At 36.0% G+C, this 22743-nt stretch overlaps 1 protein-coding gene across 1 annotated transcript in view; it reads left to right on the top strand.

Annotated features, from left to right (window-relative positions):
* RSBN1L (round spermatid basic protein 1 like) overlaps window positions 1–22743 on the top strand; it is a 61054-nt gene that overhangs the window by 25579 nt on the left and 12732 nt on the right. Inside the window, exons 3-4 of the mRNA XM_052639077.1 lie at window positions 2383–3023; window positions 18668–18805. Coding sequence (XP_052495037.1) covers window positions 2383–3023; window positions 18668–18805 — 779 coding nt within the window. The remainder of the gene's footprint in view (window positions 1–2382; window positions 3024–18667; window positions 18806–22743) is intronic.

The following is a 22743-nucleotide window of genomic DNA, read 5'->3' as shown; positions in this document are numbered from 1 at the left end:
ATGTAAGTTTAATTATTTGATTTTCAGTATAATAATCTTTTGACTAATTTGTTATTAGCTAGTGTTTCTCAGTTTCTGACTATCATACTACAACAGAAATGAACTATTATACCTGTTTTAATATAACATGTATTCTGAATATTTTCTGTCTTTTAAAAAATGTATTAGGTATAAATGTAATATATTTTCATTCAAATGAAATTCTGCTCGTATTGGCAAGCTATTTAATTTGTGCAATTTTACATTTATTTCCAGTTTAGTTATTAATTATACCTAGAACAATTAAACTGTTTTAAGTTCTGTTTTTTTTTCATTATTGATTTTATTTTTTTTAAGTTCTTTTCTAATTCACTACTGTCTTTTTTCCTTGACTCATTTGGATTTCACTTACATATATAAACTTCTTTTTATCTTTCATTTTGATTAACTCCCTATTTTAACTTTTTATTACTAATTTTGTTCCTGCGATATTAACTGAATCTGATGTTTTGATCATTTATACCTGGGTAGCAAGTATGAATTTATTAGTATATTTTTAACTTACTTACATGTAGACTCTTGAGAAAATTAACACTTTGCATTTTATGAATTTGCAAACTTGTGCAATCAATAATGTTATCATATTTTTCATTTTGCTTTTCACAGTGATACCAGTTTGGCCTTCATTTCATACTCATGAATTTTCAGAAGAGATGGTTAATTATTAACATTAAACTTTCCATTTTTAAGAATTGCTGTGAACTTGAGAGAATTTTTATGCTTTTTGTTTCAAGGTTAGGATATGGTGAAAAACTGACTGAACCCTTGAAAACAGTTGAATCAAGGGATGAACATGATCAAAACAATATATAAAACTTACAGAATTAGTGTTATGGCTCTAGCATTAAGGAGGAGAGTTAGTCATGAGGCTTTTAGATCAGAAGCTAAGGCATAGTAGTATCATGGAAGTTAAAAATAATCAAGGATGAGGTGGGTAATTACATAGAACCTTGGAGAGATCAGGAAAAATGATTTGAGAGAATATCATTGGATTTGATATTTGAACAATCTGGGATGGTAAGTTTGAGTAGACTGGAAACAGACCCAGAATTTTAAAGGATAGAAATAGTCATGTAATGAAGATAAGACGTTGGTGGATATAGTGGTTCTTTATGAGAAGTTTGATGGTCAAAGGAAGAGGAGAGAACTTTAAGCAAGAGTTTGGGAGTTGGTGAGAGGGACTTGTTTTTGGAAAGTAGGCAGGACATCTCATTCACCAGAGACAGAAAAGAATACTAGAGGTATGTGAAGACTGAAAAATTTAGAGAAGGAAGCAGGTTGTGAAGATTTAATTCATGACTGGGTATCTTTAAAAGTGAAATAACAGACGGAAACAGTAAATCCTTTTTTTTTCTCAATTGTCATCTTAGTAACTTTTTTATTTTGTCTTAGGAACCATAATATTTTCTTGTGAGGATATTTGTTCTTTTCTGTGTTTTTTACTGTCTAGAAATATACTGCGATAATATTATATTTAATATGTACACTTAGATTCTATAGCTGTATAGCCACTGTAGATTAATCTTTTATTCTTTGGATTTCTAAATTTTTGAGCCTAGTGTCTACTTACCTTTGGTTACAGAGGTTCATTAATATATAAACTTATTATTGACCCATTTCTTTTTCTTTTCTTTAATTTTTCTCTTTACCAGTACATGGATATCATTTGTACTTAGGACATGAGAAATTATTCTGATTTTGTCATCTCTTATGGTATCTTGCTGGGTTTTCACTGGGAATTTTGTAGACTCTAGTAGATCTAGAATAGCCCGTTTTAGATTAAAGAGTAGTTTACGGAGAAGGAAGTATGGTAAAGAGCTAAGGAATTTCTGTGTTCGTTGCTCATATACTGTGCAAGTGTTTTTCTCCTTTGCTGATTTGTAAATCTTGACACCTGTATGTAATTTTTAAGAACTTAAAGTAAAAAAGATACATATCAATGGAAAATGTCTCATGTCCTAAATGCAGGGCATTCATTGTTCACATTGGCTTTTGTTCAGCTTTCCATTTCTGATTTTTATTTAAAATTTGAAGACTTATGATTTCTAAAACATTAATTTCATTACTTCATTAAATACTGATTGAGCATCTACTTCATGTTAGAATGGTACCACTCACTGTAAGCATAACTGTCTTAAGCCTTCCTCTTCGTGTATGTGTGCCTATGTGTGTGGAGAGAGGGAAAGAGTCTGACTAAATTATGATTATCAATACTGCGTAAAACAAGTCCCAAATATAAACTTCATTTTGTGTAAACTTTGCTTATTTGTTATAAAACAGTTCCTGAAGCATGATATTTAAAGAAACTAAAATGAGTACTTTCAAATAAAATTTTCCCCACAGGTGGGAAGGAGAAACCAAAAACAAGTGTAGAAGACTTACAAATTAAGAAGGTAAAGAAGAAAAAGAAAAAGAAACACAAAGAGAATGAAAAACGGAAGCGTCCAAAAATGTATAGCAAATCTATTCAAACTATCTGCTCAGGATTGCTGTCTGATGTTGAAGATCAAGAAGCCAGAGGTATCCTAAATGATAACATAAAGGATTACAGTGGAAAGAGTTTGGATACCAAGAGTTACGATTCCAAAATTCCAGAAAACAGTGAGTTTCCATTTGTCTCATTAAAGGAGCCACGGGTTCAGAACAACCTCAGAAGGCTGGACACTTTGCAGTTCAAACAGCTCATTCATATTGAGCACCAGCCTAACGGAGGTGCATCAGTTATCCATGCCTACAGCAATGAACTCTCCCATCTGTCTCCTGTGGAGATGGAGAGGTTTGCAGAAGAGTTTGTGGATCTGGTGTTCAGTGAAAATGAGAACTCTGCAGCTTTCTATGTAATGGGTATTGTTCATGGGGCAGCTACTTATTTACCTGATTTTTTAGACTACTTTTCATTTAATTTTCCCAATTCACCAGTGAAAATGGAGATATTGGGAAAGAAGGATATAGAGACAACGACTATGTCCAATTTTCATGCTCAGGTAAGAGGTTTTAGTTGTGTGGTTTTTTTTAAACTTTAAATTATATGTTTTAGACAAGTTTATTATGTTCTTTGATCATCATTTTCTTACAGGTTTGCAATAAAAAAAGGTAAGGATATAATGAAACCTCTCGGGGATATTAAAAATAAATTACTCTCTTGATGTGAACACTAGAGTTTAAATTTCAGCTTCTATTTGTCTGTCTTTTCTTAAAGATAGTGAAATAATTAAGATTCTGTTGTCCTTTATTCCTTGGATTTATTTTGGGAGTGAAATGAGTTTACCTATTTATTATTCCAGTCCATACAATAGTTCTATTGCCTGAACATCACTTAAAATTGTCTTCTTGCTTTATGAAATAGTGCTTTAAAAGTGCTTAGCATTGGATTCATCATATGGAAGGTGCTAAATAAATGTTGGATATTCAATATATTGTGGTACAAAGGAATCATTAGTTAAATATGTGATTATGTGAGAATATGAGCATATCAGTGCATATATTGAGCTAATTTCTATTTCCTACCCTTCTCATTGTAGAATATACATTATTTTAAATTAATTTATTTATTTTGGCTGCATCATGCAACTTGTGGGATCTTAGTTCCCTGACTAGGACTGAACAGTGAAAGAATGGAATGCTAACCATTGGACTGCCAGAGAATTCCTGAATATGCATTATTTTAGAAAGCAGAGGCAGAATCCAGTCCACTGGCTTTTAGAAGTGAATGTAGGCCCATCTGAAGGCTGGTGCATTATTATTCATTCTCAGATCAGAGACTGCTTAGGCCGAAGATCAGCAATTTTCATGTTTATCTGTGCTAAAGTTTCTGGTATTCTAAGTAATAATTGATATTCTGGTTTGAAAAGAGGAAAGAAAGTGAAGAAAGTTTCAGAGAGATCTTAGTGATCCTCTGTCCCAATCTTTGTCAAGTTAAACAAGCACAGACAGGAGTCATTTCAGGTTTTACGGTTGGCAGCAGTGCCAGAAGTAGAACACCGTCTCCTTAACCTTCACCCAGGAGGACCTTTTTCCTTATTTTGAGTGTGTATCTTTTTTTGTGTTTGTTTAATATCTGTTCATGTTATAGTTTCCACTTTAAATGATAGTCTGGACATTCAGTCACACCCACACATACCCACCTCCCCACCCCAAACAGTATGTTTGGTGTGTATTCTATCATAGATTGAAGTCTGGATAATGTGCTTATATTTAACATTTTAATATGTGTGTGTTGGGGGGGCTACTAACTGTGGGAGAATTTGAGTTTAAATATTTTTTGGAGCTGAAAGGGAGCTGTAGAGCATTGGGCACTTGCTCTGTCATTTTATAAATTTCAGAATGGTTAGTAGACTGGCATCTAGTACTAGTGTCTGCTATTTATTGAGTATTGCCTGTTGACTACCAGGAACTGTTTTAAGTACTTTATATGTAATAACCCATTTAATCTCCGTTACCATTTAATTTTAGCAATGAGGACAGAGAAGAAATAATTGCCCAGAAACCTTTGGTATTAGATCATTGATTTGTTTTTCATTTATTTTATGTCTGCTAAGTGCTAGGTTTTATGGTAGACCTTTTGGCTTCCAGTGTAATTTGTTTCCACTGTATCATAAACTTTCTATTGCCATACAGTGCAAGTTATTTCAGTCATCTTTTAAATGTCACAATACGTTTATTTGCTTTTAAGATAGATTTTAAGGTTAGGAAGTATTAATTTTTATTACTTGATATTTATTAAATGATAAGCATTTTCATCCTAACTTGTGTAATACATACAACACGAAACCATACTTATGTTGTTAAATACAATATTTTGCTGGGACTTGTTAATCAGGCCGGTGTGTGACTAGGTAGTGAGTCTGAAGTCCTTGTAGAGCCACCTACCCTGATTGCCATTACCTGTTAGAGTTCTTGGATACCACATACAGCTGCATCCTTTGTTACCGGTTGTGTCTCTGGCCCTGTATCTGTGTGATTCGCTAGCTACAGGGACTGCTTTTCCCTCTTTAGCTTTCGATGTGGTGGCAGGAAATTGCCTGTGCAAGGTCCGTGTGCCTTTACCCCATGGTCCTCCAGATCCAGCCATTCCCATGGTGTCAGAAAGAGTATCTAGCGAAAAGCTTTCCTGAGCTGCTCATTTGATGTTTCTCCAAACCAGATTCTTTGTTTTTTTAAGAGCTTAGAAGACTGAGGAAGTTGTTTTCTGCAGACTAGTTTTCTGAATATTTGTTTAATGAAAATCAGAGCAGCCAAAATCATTTGCCCTATATCTGTAGACACTAAATGATGACAATATAAGTAAGATGTAGCTATTTCTATGATCTTTATAGTGATAAGGTTTATCTTTGTAATATTACTCTGTAGTTTTCACAGAACTTCATTTTTATATCTGTTTAGCCTTTATCCTTGAATCATGTTAATTTAAAGATTTTTTTGGTGTATGTATCAGTGTATATCTGTGTACACACACAGATACACGGCACTGCCAAAACGGATCAAGGCACAAGACATCCTGTTCTTTGGTCAATGATTTTGGAATTCTTTTTACTTGTATAATTCTGTTTTTCATCTTCATCTATATCCCTGCAGATTGCCTGAAAAATTTGAAAATATGGTGGAATTATGTATTGTCTTATAGGTTATGTCGTTTTTCTGATGTTGTGACTCTGAAGTTAGTGATATAATATCAGTCAAACCTTATGATAAAATTCTGTTTGAGAATAAAAATGGATTTTTTGGGAAAGCTTGTAACCTATCTATATCAGATATTTTGCCACAGATCAAATCAAAAAGCCTCAAAACTAAGTGGCTTAAAGGTATTCCTCACAATTTGTTGGCCTCTCTGGAAAGTCTCTGTCAGCTTGACTGGTGGCTGGATAGCTTCATTCATGTCTTGTGGTTTTCAGATCAGTTGTTCTTAGGAGATCTTGCTTATATGTCTGGTGGTTTGATGCAGTGTCAGTTGGGGTAATGATCGCGTTTTTCTCATCTTCTTGCAAGTTAACTTGGGCTTGTACCCATGGTGTTAGCTGCAGAATTTATAGAGCAGAAAGAGTGAGTCTCTGCTTGTTTTGTGTTTGCTTTAATGTCCCACTGGCCAAAGGAAGTCATGAGGCCAAACCCAGATTCCCTTCTTGATAGTGGGAGTGGCACAGTCACGTTGCTCAGAAGTGAGTTACATGCTTGGGAAGAGATTTTGGCCATGTGCAGTCATCCACATTTCTCTCGGGCTTCCCTTGTGTCTCAGGCAGTAGAGAATCTGCCTGCAATGCAGGAGGACCCGGGTTTGATGCCTGGGTCAAAAAGATCCCCTAAAGAAGGGAATGGCTGCCTACTCCAGTATTCTTGACTGGAGAATTCAACGGTGAGTAGCCTGGAGGGCTACAGTCTGTGGGGTCACAAAGAGTGAGACACGACTGAGTGGCTAACACTTTCACTTTTTCACATCTGTCTTGGTCTACCATCTCTATTTTGGTCAAATAGTCATTTGGGCATTTAACATTCTCTTGTCTTTCATGGTAGGAGAACAGAAAGGCAAGTAAGACAATATTTTTATCTGTCAAGGAATAATTGAGATTTCTGTCTTGACACACAGTATTTAATCAGTGTGCATTCCAAATGCCGTAGTAAGAACTTGCTACTGTGAGAATATGAAAACTGGGGCAGTTATCCTCCAGTCACCTTTTTCCCTCCCTCAAACCTGGTTCTGGGCAGGAGGAGAAGGGGACGACAGAGGATGAGATGGCTGGATGGCATCACCGACTCAATGGACATGAGTTTGAGTGAACTCCGGAAGATGGTGATGGACAGGGAGGCCTGGCATGCTGTGATTCATGGGGTCGTAGAGAGTTGGACATGACTGAGTGACTGAACTGAACTGACTGAAACCTGGTTCTGAGTTACTGCAGACAGATAACTTACAGCAAGTGTTAACTCATGATTAAATCTACCAATATTTTAATAGCGAGTTCAGTTCAGTTGCTCAGTCATGTCCAACTCTTTGCAACCCCATGGACTGTAGCACACCAGGCTTCCTTGTCCATCACCAGCTCCCGGAGTTTACTCAAACTCATGTCCATTGAGTCAGTGATGCCATCCAACCATCTCATATCATCCCCTTCTCCTCTCGCCTTCAATCTTTCACAGCATCAGGGTCTTTTCAAATGAGTTAGCTCTTCGCATCAGGTGGCCGACGTATTGGAGTTTCAGCTTCAGCATCAGTCCTTCCAGTGAACACTCATGACCGATTTCCTTTAGAATGGGCTGGATGGATCTCTTCGCAGTCCAAGGGACTCTCAAGAGTCATCTCCAACACCACAGTCCAAAGCATCAATTCTTCGGCGCTCAGCTTCTTTATAGTCCAACTCTCACATCCATACATGACTACTGGAAAAACCATAGCTTGAGTAGACAGACCTTTGTTGGCAAAGTAATGTCTCTGCTTTTTAATATGCTATCTAGGTTGGTCATAACTTTTCTTCCAAGGAGCAAGCATCTTTTAATTTCGTGGCTGCAGTCACCATCTGCAGTGATTTTGGAGCCTACAAAATAAAGTCTGTCACTGTTTCCCCTGTTACCCCATCTATTTGCCATGAAGTGATGGGACTGGATGACCTGATCTTAGTTTTCTGAATGTTGAGCGTTAAGCCAACTTTTTCACTCTCCTCTTTTCACTTTAGTTCTTCTTCACTTTCTGCCATAAGGGTGGTGTCATCTGCATATCTGAGGTTATTGATATTTCTCCCGGCAATCTTGATTCCAGCTTGTGCTTCTTCCAGCCCAGCGTTTCTCATGATGTACTCTGCATATAAGTTAAATATACAGGGGACAATATACAGCCTTGACGTACTCCTTTTCCTATTTGGAACCAATCTGTTGTTCCATATCCAGTTCTAACTGTTGCTTCCTGACCTGCATACAGGTTTCTCAAGAGGCACGTCAGGTGGTCTGGTATTCCCATCTCTTTCAGAATTTTCCACAATTTATTGTGATCCACAGAGTCAAAGCCTTTGGCATAGTTGATAAAGCAGAAATAGATGGTCTTCTGGAACTCTCTTGGTTTTTTGATGATCCAGCAGATGTTGGCAATTTGATCTCTGGTTCCTCTGCCTATCCTAAAACCAGCTTGGACATCTGGAAGTCAACAGTTATTAAATCTGATTTGAATCTTAGCCTTGGCTCTGCAAAATGAGGGGAGAAAACTAACAGTTATTGGATTCATCTGGGGTCATTCATTCATCGTGCTAGGCCAATGAAAATGATTCAGCATGGCATCTTTGACCATTGCCTTCGTTTGTACTGACTTTTCATTTTGACCAGTTGTGCTTGACATATACAGTTTAAGTGTTTGACCTGATCTGCTGCAGCAGGTGGCAGGTATCAGATGTTTGAATTGAGAACGGAGACTTTTTCCTTTATTGTACTAATTTAAATAATAAAGAATAACAGTTTTATTCTTACTTTAGTTATAAGGATATTTTTGAAATAAAATATTGATTAAATGTTATTACCTGGTACATGTTTTACTTTGGAAGGATATACTAGATATGATGGGGAATAGCTCCCCCTTGTGGCACATTTATTTTTGTTAGATGCTTGGATTGCCGTGGTGAGCTCGACTTTTTTTTTTTTTTAATTCACCAGAATTGAACCAGTAGCTTCTTCTGCTCTCATTTCCACATTTTTTTTTGTTTGTTTTTACTGTAGTAACTATCCTCTTGTTTGTATTTTTTTTTTCTGGATTGATGATGATACTTGCTAGAAGCATCTATAATATCTTCTCTATTTAGCATGAGTTAACTATAATATATACTATCCCCTGGAGAAGGAAATGACAGTGCACTCCAGTGTTCTTGCCTGGAGAATCCCATGGACAGGTAGCCTCGCGGGCTCCAGTCCAAAGGGTTGCGAAGAGTCATACACAACTGAGCGACTAAGCACATACTGTATACTATAAAGTATTCGGTGGAATTTTTAATATCTTGGGATGTTGATAGGCACACTTAAAGAAAACAGGTAAATAAGAAAAACAGATTTTGAAATCAAAACAGTTTGTCTTATGCTGGGCGAAATGTTTATTTATTTTGAGTCTTCTCACAGCCTTTATAGCGTTTAATAGTGTGTGGTGAACCTCCCAACCAGAAGAGCTTTCCAAACTTACTGGACTATAGAGCCTTCTCTTCAGGGACTGGCATATCAGGGAGCACATTTTGGGAAACAGCATTATTTCAAGTGAGTCATTCCTAGTGGTTTTTTAAATTACATATGTCCAATTTGCTTCCCTTGTTGCAGCAATTTTTATAACTAAAATAAGAGAAAGCAGTATATTTTTGGCAATGCATTTCCTGTCATAAAGGCTACTTTTTTCTTCTATAGCAAGCCAGATGTGTTTTTTGTTTTTGTTTTTAAAGATTATGTGAGGAATAATGAATAGGCTTTTAGTTTAAACATAATCTAATTGAACAGTCCCTTTCCCATTAACCGAAACGGAGATTATGTTGTTGACAATTACTGACAGTGGCTACGAAAAGTCTTCTATTTCCTCCTCTCCCATTCCCCTTACTCCCCTTCATAACATTTATAGAGAATAAATGGAGTGAATAAAGGGAAATATGAAAGTGTAGTCATGATGGTGGTAGGTTTTTTGTGGAGTGGAGGACTCTAGGGGAGGTTTAGGTTAAAAATGTTACATCTGTTGATAGCTTTTACAAATATAAGAATATCCTTTCTGCCTTTTATTATGTTGTCTTCTGAGAGGTATACCTTTTAAGGAATATATATACCTTTTAAGGTATACCTTTTAAGGAAGCATATAGGGTATGTTTTAATGCAGTGATGTATGTTGATATTTTCAATTTTTTAACTGCATCAGAAAACTAATAATTTCATTGTTTACTGAAGCAAATACAGTGATCTTATGCAAAGTGTCATCACGATGTATTTCCAGGTAAGTGGTTTTTTTGAATAATGGAAGCATACGGTTTTAAGGACCAAGATTTTATTGAAGATAACCTTTTGACTGAGGATTGTTGTTGTTGTTCAGTCACTGAGTTGAGTCTGACTCTTTGAGACCCTATGGACTGCAGCATGCCAGGCTTCTCTGTCCTTCACTGTCTCCCAGAGCTTGCCCAGACTCTCTGAGTCAGTGATGTCATCCAACGATCTCATCCTGTGGCCCCCTTCACCTCCTGCCTTCAGTCTTTTCCAGCATCAGGGTCTTTTCCAATCAGTCGGCTCTTCACATCAGCTTCAATACTTTGGAGCTTCAATACTTTGAAGCATCAGTCCTTCCAATGAATATTCAGGGTTGATTTCCTTTAGGATTGACTGGTTTGATCTCCTTGCTGTCCAAGGGACTCTCAAGAGTCTTCTCCAGCACCACAATCCAAAAGTGTCCATTCTTTGGCACTCAGCCTTCTTTATGGTCCAACTCCCACATCCGTACATGACTACTGGAAAAACCATGGCTTTGACTGTGGGGACCTTTGTCAGCAAAGTGATGTCTCTGCTTTTTATTTTTTTATTCCTGCTTTTTAATATGCTGTCTAGGCTTGTCATTTTCTTCCAAGGAGCAAGTGTCTCTTAATTTCATGACTGAGCATATTTAACAAAATTCATGTTTTTCCATCTAGATTTGTCATTATGGTGTTATAATTTCGATGAGCTAGGGCAGCTGCAGTTGTTCATACCTCTTGCCACTCCTTTCCCTTGTAATTGTGGTTTCTTATCCTTTAAGATTTTTGATATTAACTGGAATTATGCCAAGTGTAGAAACATATATGTAAGAAGAGTATCCTCATATGAATCGTGGCCTTTGTGACATTTATTTTAATTATTTAGATATTCTTTCAGCTCTTACCTTTTTCGTTTTCTCATCCCACTGCTCTTGAATTGTAATTGTTGGATAAATTATTTTTGGATAATTGAGACTTTTTTTCTAATGATTATTGTAGATTTCTTTTTGTTCCATGCTACAGAGGAAACTTAATTATTTGCTGTATAATATTTCATTATTGCAGATGTCATGTAAATCAAAGCATACTATTTTTTTTTGTGAGAAGTATGTGATTATATTCTTATATCTGGTTTCATCAAGAAGTATGTATGTTTTGAATTTGAATATGTGTAGTTTTCCCTGTTTGAAACATTAATTGTTCAAATTTAGTGTATGTTTGAAGTATTGGGTTATTAATCTAGAAAGTGATAGTGTTACTTGCCCAGTCATGTCCCACTCCTTGAGACCCCGTGGACTGTAGCCCGCCAGGCCCCTCTGTCTCTGGAATTCTCCAGGCAAGAATACTGGAGTGAGATGCCATGCCCTTCTCCAGGGGATCTTCCCGACCCAGTAATAAAACTCTGGGTCTCCTGCGGTGCAAGTTTTTTACCATTAATAATTGGTAATTCTTTACCAATAGCAAATTACAGATTCTTTACCAATAATAATTCTTTATTATTCTGAGCCACCAGGGAAGCCACAAGAACATTAGAGTGAGTTGCCATTTCCCCCTCCAGGGGATCTTTCCAACCCAGGGATTGAACCTGTGTCTTCTGCTCTGTAGGCAGATTCTTTACCCACTTAGTATTAAAAGTTATGTTAATATGAAGTTGCTCAGTCGTGTGCGACTGTTTGCGATCTGAACCCATGGACTGTATGTAGCCTATCAGGCTCCTCTGTCCATAGTATTTTCCAGGCAAGAGTACTGGAGTGGGTTGCCATTTCCTTCTCCAGGAAGGAATTAAATGATATGTATTAAGTGGTATATAATTAAAAGTTACATTACAGTGTGTTTGTTTAATTGGGGGTGTGCATGCATGCTAAGTCACTTCAGTTGTGTCTGACTGTTTGTGACCCTGTGGACTGTAGCCTGTCAGGCTTCTCTGTCCATGGGATTCTCCAGGCAAGAATACTGGAGTGAGTTGCCATGCCCTCCTTCAAGGGATTTTCCTGACCCAGGGATTGAACTCGTATCTTTTAATGTCTCCTGCATTAGCAGGTGGCTTCTTTACCACTAGTGCCACCTAGGAAGCCCCTAATTGGGTTATAGTTGATTTATATTATTCTTAGTTTCAAGTGACAAAACAGTGCTTCACAGTTTCTTTAGATTATACTCCATTTTAAAGCTCTTATAAAATACTGTCTATATTCCACATGGTGTGCATTATTCCCTTGTAGCTTATTTATTTTATACATAGTAGCTTGTACTTAACTCCCTGCCTCAGTCTTGCTCATCCCCCTCCCCCCCACCCCTCTTCCCACAGGTAACCACTAGTTTTCTATATCTGTGAGTCTGTTTCTTTTTTGTTACATTCATTAATGTTTTAGATTCCTTATATAACTAATAACATACATAGTATTTATCCTTATATAATTAATAACATACATAGTATTTATCTTTCTCTGACTTATTTTACTTAGTAATATCACTCAAGTCTATCCATGTTGTTGCAAATAGAAAAAAAATGCATTCTTTTGTATAGCTGAATATCATTCCACTGTGTGTGTGTGTGTGTGTCTTTGTATGTGTGTATATATACACACACACACCATGTCTTTGTTACCCATTCATCTATTGTTGGACACTTGGGTTGCATCCATATCTTGGCTGTTATAAATAATGCTGCTTTGAACCTTGGGATGCATTTATTTTTTTGAATTAGCATTTTCATTTTTTTTTGAATATATACCCATGAAGGAAATTGCTAGTTTTTTGAGGAACCTCTGCTGTTTTCCACAGTGGCTACACCAATTTACATTCACATTAACAGTGTACAAAGGTTCCTTTTTCTTCACATCCTCTCCAACATTTGTTATTTTTGGTCTTTTTGATGATAGCCCTTTTGACAGGTGTGAAGTGATGTTTCACTGTAGTTTTAATTTGCATTTCCCTGATGATTAGTGATGTTAAACATCTTTTCTTGTGCCTGTTGGCCATCTATATATATTTTTTGGAAGTTCAGGTCTGGCCATTTTTTAATTGAGTTACACTGTATTTTAAAATGCAGATTACTTTCTCAAGCTAAGATTGTGATGAATTTAATCTTTAAAATTTAGTTTTAAATTTAAATATATTTATATCCATTCTATTGAATCATCAGATTATTATCTTTAATATTTGGAGAATCAATGTTTAGAAGAAAATTCTTTTTTGTTTTAAACCCGATAGCTAAGTATGTGTAATTTATATAGAGACCATACTTTTTAGTGGAATATATGTGTGGATTGCTTTTTGTTTGTTTGGTTTTGCTGTGAACTGTTTCACTTAAGGGATCTTGGTTCCCCTATCAGGGACTGAACCTGGACCCTTGGCAGTGAGAGATCGTGGAGTCTAACCACTGGATCACCAGAGAATTACTTATCTGTGGTTTTAGTAGTGGACAAACAAAATGTATTTTACAGTTTTAGCACATTTTGGTGAAAAAGGAACGGACTTGTGCTTTTATTTTAGCAAATTATATGTGTAAATGAATTTTACATATATATGTATTTTGCCATGAGATGACAAGAACTATGAAGATTCACGTACCATATTTAACATTATAAGCCAACATGTAGAGTCTGTATTTACTTTATTCTTTAAAATTTAGTTTTTTCCATATATTCTTTGAAATATTTATGAATTTTAATAGGACAGACCGAAAAATCATCAACAAATATAGTGTTGTTTTAAGGGTGTCAAACAGAGGAAAGGAGGAAAAATCAAATTTGTTTTAATCTATTGTGTTAAAGTTTTTAACATTTAGGTCTGTACTAATTTAGACATGTGTTTCATTTTATTTTACTTTTAAACAAAGAACAACATATGTAAACTTGGAAATTAATGTAAAAGTGGAAATTTGAATGAAATGAGATAGCTAGGTCAGTAATGTTTTCTTCAGTCAGTGAAATAATCATTCCAATCTAAAATAGCAACATCTGGATAAATCAAAGTACTTAAGTTATAAAATATATCTTTAATATTATCACCAAAGAAGCTTTACCCATTCTTGCTGTTACTAAATGTTGCATGTTTTTACTTAACATTTAAACACAGAAATTTTATTCAAAGAGGGCTGAATGTTAAACTTATTAATAGTAGCTCTGTTTTTCTAATTATTAACAGTATTTATCCTCCTCTATAGTTAAATAATGTTATAGTAGGTTCTTTTTTTTATGTTTTAGAATGAAAGTAGTTACTTGAATTGCATGGAAACCATTTGGTAGAACTCCAAAGTCTATTTCAGTTAGAGAAATGAATTATTTCATGTATAGTTTGGCCTATTTTTACCTATTAAATAAACTGTAATCATTTTAGATTAATATTTTCTCAGAGAAGATTGACTCCTAAATGTCTCCTAGTATTAAAGAGCATTCTTTCTTTATTGGTATGTCTTTTGAATGTGTGTCAGTTCAGTTCAGTCACTCAGTCATGTCCGACTCTGCGACCACCCCAGGCCTCCCTGTCCATCACCAGCTTCAGGAGTTTACTCAAACTCATGTCCATTGAGTCGGTGATGCTATCCAACCATCTCTTCCTCTGTCGTCCCCTTCTCCTCCTGCCTTCAATCTTTCCCAACATCAGGGTCTTTTCAAATGAGTCAGCTCTTTGTTTCAGGTGGCCAAAGTATTGGAGTTTCAGCTTCAACATCAGTCTTTGCAATGAACACTCAGGACTGATCTCTTTGGGATGGACTGGTTGGATCTCCTTGCAGTCCAAGGGACTCTCAAGAATCTTCTCCAACACCACAGTTCAAAAACATCAATTCTTTGGCACTCAGCTTTCTTTATAGTCCAACTCTCACATCCATACAGGACCACTGGAAAAACCATAGCCTTGACTAGACAGACCTTTGTTGGCAAAGTAATGTCTCTGCTTTTTAAAGTGCTGTCTAGGTTGGTCATAACTTTTCTTCCAAGGAGGAAGGATATTTTAATTTCATGGCTGCAATCACCATCTGCAGTGATTTTGGAGCCCCCAAAATAAAGTCTGTCACTGTTTCCACTGTTTCCCCATCTATTTCCCATGAAGTGATGGGACCAGATGACATGATCTTCCGTTTTCTGAATGTTGAGTTTTAAGTCAACTTTTTCACTCTCCTCTTTCACTCTCATCAAGCGGCTCTTTAGTTCTTCTTTACTTTCTGCCATAAGGGTGGTGTCATCTGCATATCTGAGGTTATTGATATTTCTCCCGGCAATCTTGATTCCAGCTTGTGCTTCCTCCAGCCCAATGTTTCTCATGATGTACTCTGCATATAAGTTAAATAAGCAGGGTGACAATATACAGCCTTGACGTACTCCTTTTCCTATTTGGAACCAGTCTGCTGTTTCATGTCCAGTTCTAACTGTTCCTTCCTGATCTGCATACAGATTTCTCAAGAGGCAGGTCAGGTGGTCTGGTATTCCCATCTCTTTTAGAATCTTCCAGAGTTTATTGTGATCCACACAGTGAAGGCTTTGGCATAGTCAATAAAGCAGAAATAGATGTTTTCCTAGAACTCTTTTGCTTTTTCGATGATTCACTGGATGTTGGCCATTTGATCTCTGGTTCCTCTGCCTTTTCTAAAACCAGCTTGAACATCTAGAAGTTCTTGGCTCATGTATTGTTGAGGCCTGGCTTGGAGAATTTTGAGCATTACTTTACCAGTGTGTGAGATGAGTGCAATTGTGCAGTAGTTTGAGCATTCTTTGGTATTGTCTTTCTTTGGGATTGGAATGAAAACTGACCTTTTCCAGTTATGTGGCCACTGCCGAGTTTTCCAAATTTGCTGGCATACTGAGTGCAGCACTTTCACAGCATCATTTTTTAGGATTTGAAATAGCTCAACTGGAATTCTATCTCCTCCACTATCTTTGTTTGTAGTGATGCTTCCTAAGGCCCACTTGACTTCATGTTCCAGGATTTCTGGCTCTAGGTGAGTGATCACACCATCGTGATTATCTGGGTCATGAAGCTCTTTTGTACAGTTCTTCTGTGTATTCTTGTCACCTCTTCTTAATATCTTCTGCTTCTGTTACGTCCATACCATTTCTTGAGTTACAAAAAAAAGTCCTTTATTGAGCCCATCTTTGCATGAAATGTTCCCTTGGTATCAAATTTTCTTCAAGAGTTCTCTAGTCTTTCCCATTTTATTGTTTTCCTCTCTTTCTTTTCACTGATCACTGAGGAAGGCTTTCTTATCTCTCTTTGCTATTCTTTGGAACTCTGCATTCAGATGCTTATATCTTTCCTTTTCTCCTTTGCCTTTTGCTTCTCTTCTTTTCACAGGTATTTGCAAGGCCTCCTCAGACAGCCATTTTGCTCTTTTGCATTTCTTTTTCTTGGGGATGGTCTTGATTCCTGTCTCCTGTACAATGTCATGAACATCTGTCCATAATTCATCAGGCACTCTGTCAGATCTAGTCCCTTAAATCTATTTCTCACTTTCACTGTAGAAACAGAAGGGATTTGATTTAGGTCATACCTGAATGGTCTAATGTGCATTCCAAGTCTGAATGTGTGTATTCTTACATATAATCTCTTGGAAAGAAAAGAGTCCAGCAGACCATCCATTCATTTGACTTTTGTTTTAAAAGTATGTTAAAAGTACCCATTTCTTTGTAAGAGGTCTTACATTTAGTTGTGTTTCAGAAGGATTCTCTCACTGGAAATTCCTCCTTCCTCAAGTTAATTTGTTGATAATTGAGTCACTGCACAAATCATTAAGTTGATCATTGTTGATACTGTGATACAGTATAATGAACCAGCTGGATGGGAAAGACTGGATTCTGGCTTTGTTAGAACTGGTTAATAGCTTAGACAGTTATCGAAGTTTACAAAAGACAAAGAAGTTTGAAGCACAGAAAATTAACTCACTTGTGTGAAGTGGAAATCCTGCCTGTCAAATATATCTTGTAAATCAAATGATGCATATCAAAGCACTTGTAAACTTGTGTTTAACAACAAAAGGTGTTTGATTTCAGTGAGATATTTATGAATTTTAATACAAGTCTTTTAATTTTAATCAAGTCTCTCAGAAAGTCATGCTCATTTGCAGATCCAGTACTGAGGCTACGATCTCAGAGTCAGCTAACAAAATTGATATCAATCCTGATAATTTTGCTAAATTTTAAGTTGATATTTTTAGCTTTGTTCGACTGCATTACAGAAATGCATAACAATGATTAATTTTACTTTTGTGGTACTGTTAGTATATCTAAACGTCTAGAGCCTAAATATTGTAAAGTCAGATACTCACTTATAGTTCTCTCAGTATTGGAGATGCTAGGAACTTTTGGGAGGCAGGAGAAAGATCAGACCATGAGTACAAAATGGGGACACAGACCCCAGCTTTTTGTTTTTGTTTTGTTTTTTTTCGTAACTTGAAGAATTTGGGTAAGGTTTTATGTTTCTGAGAAGTGAATTTGTGGCAGTTCATGAAAACTTAACTTTGAAATTCTGGTAAATGAACTTATTAAGGAAATAATGTATAGTTGATAACACCGCTTTGCTTATTATTCTAAAAAGTAAAATTATCTAGTGTTTTAGTAAAATATTTTCTTAAGATAGAACTTTTATTGTCCTGTTTTTGATGTAGGTGGGGGCTTAGATACTTTGATACATATATTGTGTTTACCAACTGCGGTTGTAGAGATTCACCTTGTGATCTGAACATATTTTAGAATCTGTGTCCCTGATGTGATGAAAATTTAGCCATCTAGATTTACCTGGTGTATGGGACTTCCCATTTTAAAACCGGAATAGACCCAGGTAAACTGAGACAATGTTATTTCCCTAAAGTTAGTGGCCACAAAAGCCAATCCAGAGAAGAAGATGTTTATTTATGAAAGGAATTTGTTTTGCTTTAAGGATACTCGTGTTTACTAGCGTTACCATATGAGGTTTCTCTGTAAGGTTTAGATGTACTTTTGAAATTTGGGACCAATAATTCTTGAGATATAGCCTCTTTTATTTTGGTTTAAATTTGAATGATAACCATTTGCTCACACTGTACAGGTGGCTTTACATAATTATTGTTTTCTTTAGAAATCTGAGATCAATCTTTCCAGTTAAAGAAACTAAAACTGAAGGAATTTAACTGATTTCTACCCACATAACTGGTAGATAGCAAATGTAGATTTGGAACCTAGGACTTTTGGTTCTCTAGCTTACTAGTAGGTTTTCATCAGAGAAATATAAAGTGAATCTTCGATTAATATGCTGAAATCTAGAAAGGAACATAATTCCTGGTGGCCTTTTTGACGTACAAAGTACTGATGATGGTTAAATGCACTGTTTTCAGAGGGTCTGTTTTTGAAAATTCTGACAAAAAGTTATGAACCATTTAGGAAAATAAAGGTATAGGAACTTTTGAATATAATTTCAGTGGCATTATAGATCAAATAAACTGTGTTGAAAGGAGGAACTATATTGTCAGGAAGTATGCTGTTTATCTCAACTCTGTTTTCATAAGCAGTGTGTAGTAATAGCTAGAGAAGGTAAAATACCTCGATTTTGTGCAGATTTTTTGTTGTTGTTTGTTTTATTGTTGGTAAAAGGCGTTTTTGTTTTATTTTGCTTGCCTCACATTTTGTTTTAAAAATCTGACACAGCATACATAATTTAGGATTATGCAGTGGTAATAGGAATTGTCTTATGTTTAATGAAATTAAATCCATATCCTTCAGGTGAAAAGAACATATTCTCACGGTACTTATAGAGCTGGCCCAATGAGACAAATCAGCTTGGTGGGAGCAGTTGATGAAGAAGTGGGAGATTACTTCCCTGAGTTCCTTGACATGTTGGAAGATTCACCATTTTTAAAAGTAAGAGAAAACAATGTGAAGCAATCTAAGTTGTGGGTGTTACTTTCATGCTACAAATGATAGAAATCATGGGTTTTTCAGAATTATAAAATTTTTGATTTCAGTTGATTTGGCAGGAAGGGAAGAAGAGGTGAGAAACTAGAAGTAATTCTTGTGTTGTGTGTGTAACTTCTCAGGTACTAATTCTAATAGCAAAGGTGAGTGGTAGATCAGAAAATAATACTTGCCTGTAGCTGCCACTTTAGGAAAGTAAGTTCCACTGGTTTATCACCTTTTTATATACTTGAGTGCCAATGTTCTTGCCTGGAGAATCCCAGGGACCGGGGAGCCTTGGTGGGCTGCCGTCTCTGGGGTTGCACAGAGTCGGACACGACTGAAGCGACTTAGCAGCAGCAGCCGCAGCAGCAGCAGCAGCAGCAGCAGATTAAGAAGTACAGGATAGATGCTTACCACAGTGTTTGCAACTGGGTAGTGACAGTTTGGGTGTGTGGAAAACTGGCCTGGCAAGTTGTATAACTGTATTTTAGCTTTGGAGATCCTAGCTGGGTTGGGCAAACCAGTTAAACTTTCTGGGCTTCAGTGTCCTCATCAATAAAATAAGGTATTTAAACAATGCAGCTTTAAGACCCCTTTAAATTCTTCAAATGATTTTGAGCAGGATTCTGTTTTCTTTCTTCCTTTCCTCCCTTCCTTTTTTTCCTTCCTCCTTTATTTTTTCTTCCCTTTCTTCCTTTTTCTTTGTTTTCCCAGCAGTTCCTGCATTCCAGAAAATATTTCTTCTTATGGGCTGCTAGCACTGTCCTATTGAGAGAAAAATCTCTGAACTATGTAGTTAGGTCAGTTATTTAATCAGTAATTAAAAGGTCAAAGTGTGACAAGATTAGTTTATCTCTAAAACTTGGTACATATTCTGTAGAACATCTGTCTCTTTTTTTTTTTTTTACTTCTCACTCAGTTTTCTAGTCTACGTGTTTATATATATCTTTTCGTTTTTCATCCTACTCCATTTTCCTTTTATTTCCTTTTAAACCATTGGTTCCTTGTCTGTTTCTCCCAGCTAGTGACATGGATTTTGGCTGCATTTGTTTTGAGTGGCATTTTAAAAATACCATCATTTCTTTTACAACATAGCATTTCCTTTATATTCTCAGAATTGAATTAGAAGTTTCAAGCCTCCTTCAAATTTATTTTAAAAAAGTTGCTAAGATAATAAGCTTTCTCGACTTCTAGCTATAATGCGAGATGCCAGAATAAATGGAACTATATCAGAGTTTTGAGTAACTATAAATTAGGCCTAGCATTCTATTCATACTTATTCAAACAAGTGGAACCAAAACGTCATGAAAGTTTTAGTTAAGCAAAAATTCATAAGTTTTCTAAAATATATATATATATACATAGTTTAGAAACATAAACTGAAATGGGAGCACTGAATATGAAATAGAAAAAGTGAAACAAGCTAAATAAAAATTAAAGATCATCATATTATTGTTTTTAAATATGGCTGCTTCATTAGAATCACATTTGGAACTTTGGAGAAGGGGGAAAGAAAACACCTGGGTATTTATATTTGTCAAAAAAATTCCAAGATAATTCGAATGTGCATCTGGAAAACAGGAAATTAACATGCGATAGTTTTTGTTTTTTAACTAAAGTACAGATTTTGTTCACATTTCACAACATTTTAAGCTAGTGTCCATTATTTGTTTTCATGCATTATTTTTAAGAGTCCACATCATATTTAGTTGTATTGAGCAGCTACAGCTGCATGCAGCAAATTTTGATAAAATTATTTTTTTCATTTTTACTCTGTTACAGATATTTTCTAATTTTCCTTGTTATGGCTTCTTAGATACACCTATCATTTAAAAGTGGATGCTTAATTTCCAAATAGATGGGTTTTTAAAAGTATCTTTGATGTTAATTTCTCACTTAAATGCTTTTTTTTTCTATAATATTACCCTCTGTGCCTTTTTATGGAGAAGGCAATGGCAACCTACTCCAGTACTCTTGCCTGGAAAATCCCATGGACGGAGGAGCCTGGTGGGCTGCAGTCCATGGAGTGGCCAGGAGTTGGATGCTACTGAGCTACTTCATTTTCACTTTTCACTTTCATGCATTGGAGAAGGAAATGACAACCCACTCCAGTGTTCTTCCCTGGAGAATCCCAGGGACGAGGGAGCCTGATGAGCTGCCATCTATGGGGTCGCACAGAGTCGGAGACGACTGAAGTGACTTAGCAGCAGCAGTGCCTTTTTAGTCTTTTAACTTTATTGAGGCTTTTCCAATGGTAAGTCAAAGATTTCTCTTGGTAAATGTCACATTGTACTTGAAAATATGTGAGTTATTTTCAGACATCTTTTGATATTGATTTCTAACGTAATTCCACAGTGATAAGAGAACAGATTATGTATGATTTCAGTCCTTTCAGATGATGAAATTTTTGCACTGTTTTATGTCCTGGGATATGTTCCAGTTTCTCCTGGTTTATATAGTCTGTGGGAACTTGAATAGGATTTGTATCCCGTTGTTGTGTGAATATTCTATAAATCTTAATTATGCTGAATTGGTTCGTGGTGCTTTTCAGGTCTCCTATAGCCTCCTACTTTTCTGTCTATTCATTTTATTAATTTTTGAGAGTTTGGTATTGAAACAACTAAAAATCTTAATTTATTTACTTAAAAAACTATAATATATACTAGAACTATATGTAACTTGTTCTGTATTTTCCAAGTCTCCTGTAAATGTTATTATACTTTCATAATTTAAGAAATAAAGAATAAAAAATCATTTAAGTATTTATATTTCAGATTTTAATTTTAAAAGTAAATGAGATAAATAAATGCATTCTTCCTGGAGAGATGTAATTTGACAACCTCCCCTTTTGAAAAGTGGGGTATGGTTTATAAATACCCATTTTCTCACCATTCAGTGGACAGTGACTCTTGGTCATTCCTCTGTTGCTCCTGTTTTCAGAGATTTTAATCCCTGGTTTTAGACCAGCAACCTCTTCAAGAAACTACTACACAGGAATAAATTTTAATTTTGATTTAGTTTTCCTCTTTGTTCTGTTAGGTTTTAACTACTCAAAGAGGTAGCCCCCTTTTATTTGAGGTATCCATTTTTTAAAACTCAGTTGGTCATTTTTATAGATTGTCATGGAAGATAACTTGCTTATTTTGCCAATCTGTTAACATTATATTGTCAGGTTGGTTTATTTTTCTTCCTCGGTTCTTGCCTCGTCGCAACAAAAATTTGGAACGACTGAGTAAAGGGTTTGAGACAACTGACAAGTTACAGCTCAGTTCAGCTCAACCAGGCAGATCTTTTATTAGACAGACACCCCCAAAATATGAGAGCAGGTCCACCCCAAAGGAGTCTTCGTTTTCCATCTGGCTTCCCCCTTTTTATACTTCTAGTTTCTTTCTTTTGGTTATGCCCTGTGCAAAATAGGGTTTGTACTCACCACCAGTCAATGAAAAGGAATGCAAATGGGCATACACGCAAGGCCGAATGACAATTGCAAGTCATATAACAGTAGGCTGTGTTGTTTATATCTTTCCAAAATTCAGTCTGTTACAATCAGATGTAGTATATTTATGAACCCTTAATGAGCTCCTAACTGCCTAAGATTACTTGGGGAAGACACTGTGGTTATTTTGTATCCACTGTGGGCCTAGTGCGCATGTACAGGAGTTGGAAAAGCCTCTGGTTATTTTTGTAGCATATCTGTGCAGTCTCCTATGTGTGTCTAGGATGGGTTTTAGAGATCAGCTTCTATCCCTTTCAGCCAGGCCACCCCTTGTGCTCATGCCTAACTTCCTACTTAACAATATGACCCATGTATTTGGTAGAAAGAGTAACAGATGATGAATACAGTGAATCATACCTCTGGCAGAATTGGAGAAGTGGGGGAAACCATCCAAGAATAATTACTC

This window comes from Budorcas taxicolor, chromosome 4, assembly GCF_023091745.1.
Source record: "Budorcas taxicolor isolate Tak-1 chromosome 4, Takin1.1, whole genome shotgun sequence".
In the NCBI taxonomy this organism is placed as follows: Eukaryota; Metazoa; Chordata; class Mammalia; order Artiodactyla; family Bovidae; genus Budorcas; species Budorcas taxicolor.
Note: the sequence above shows the minus strand (reverse complement) of the source record. Positions and strands in the feature narration are given on the sequence as shown.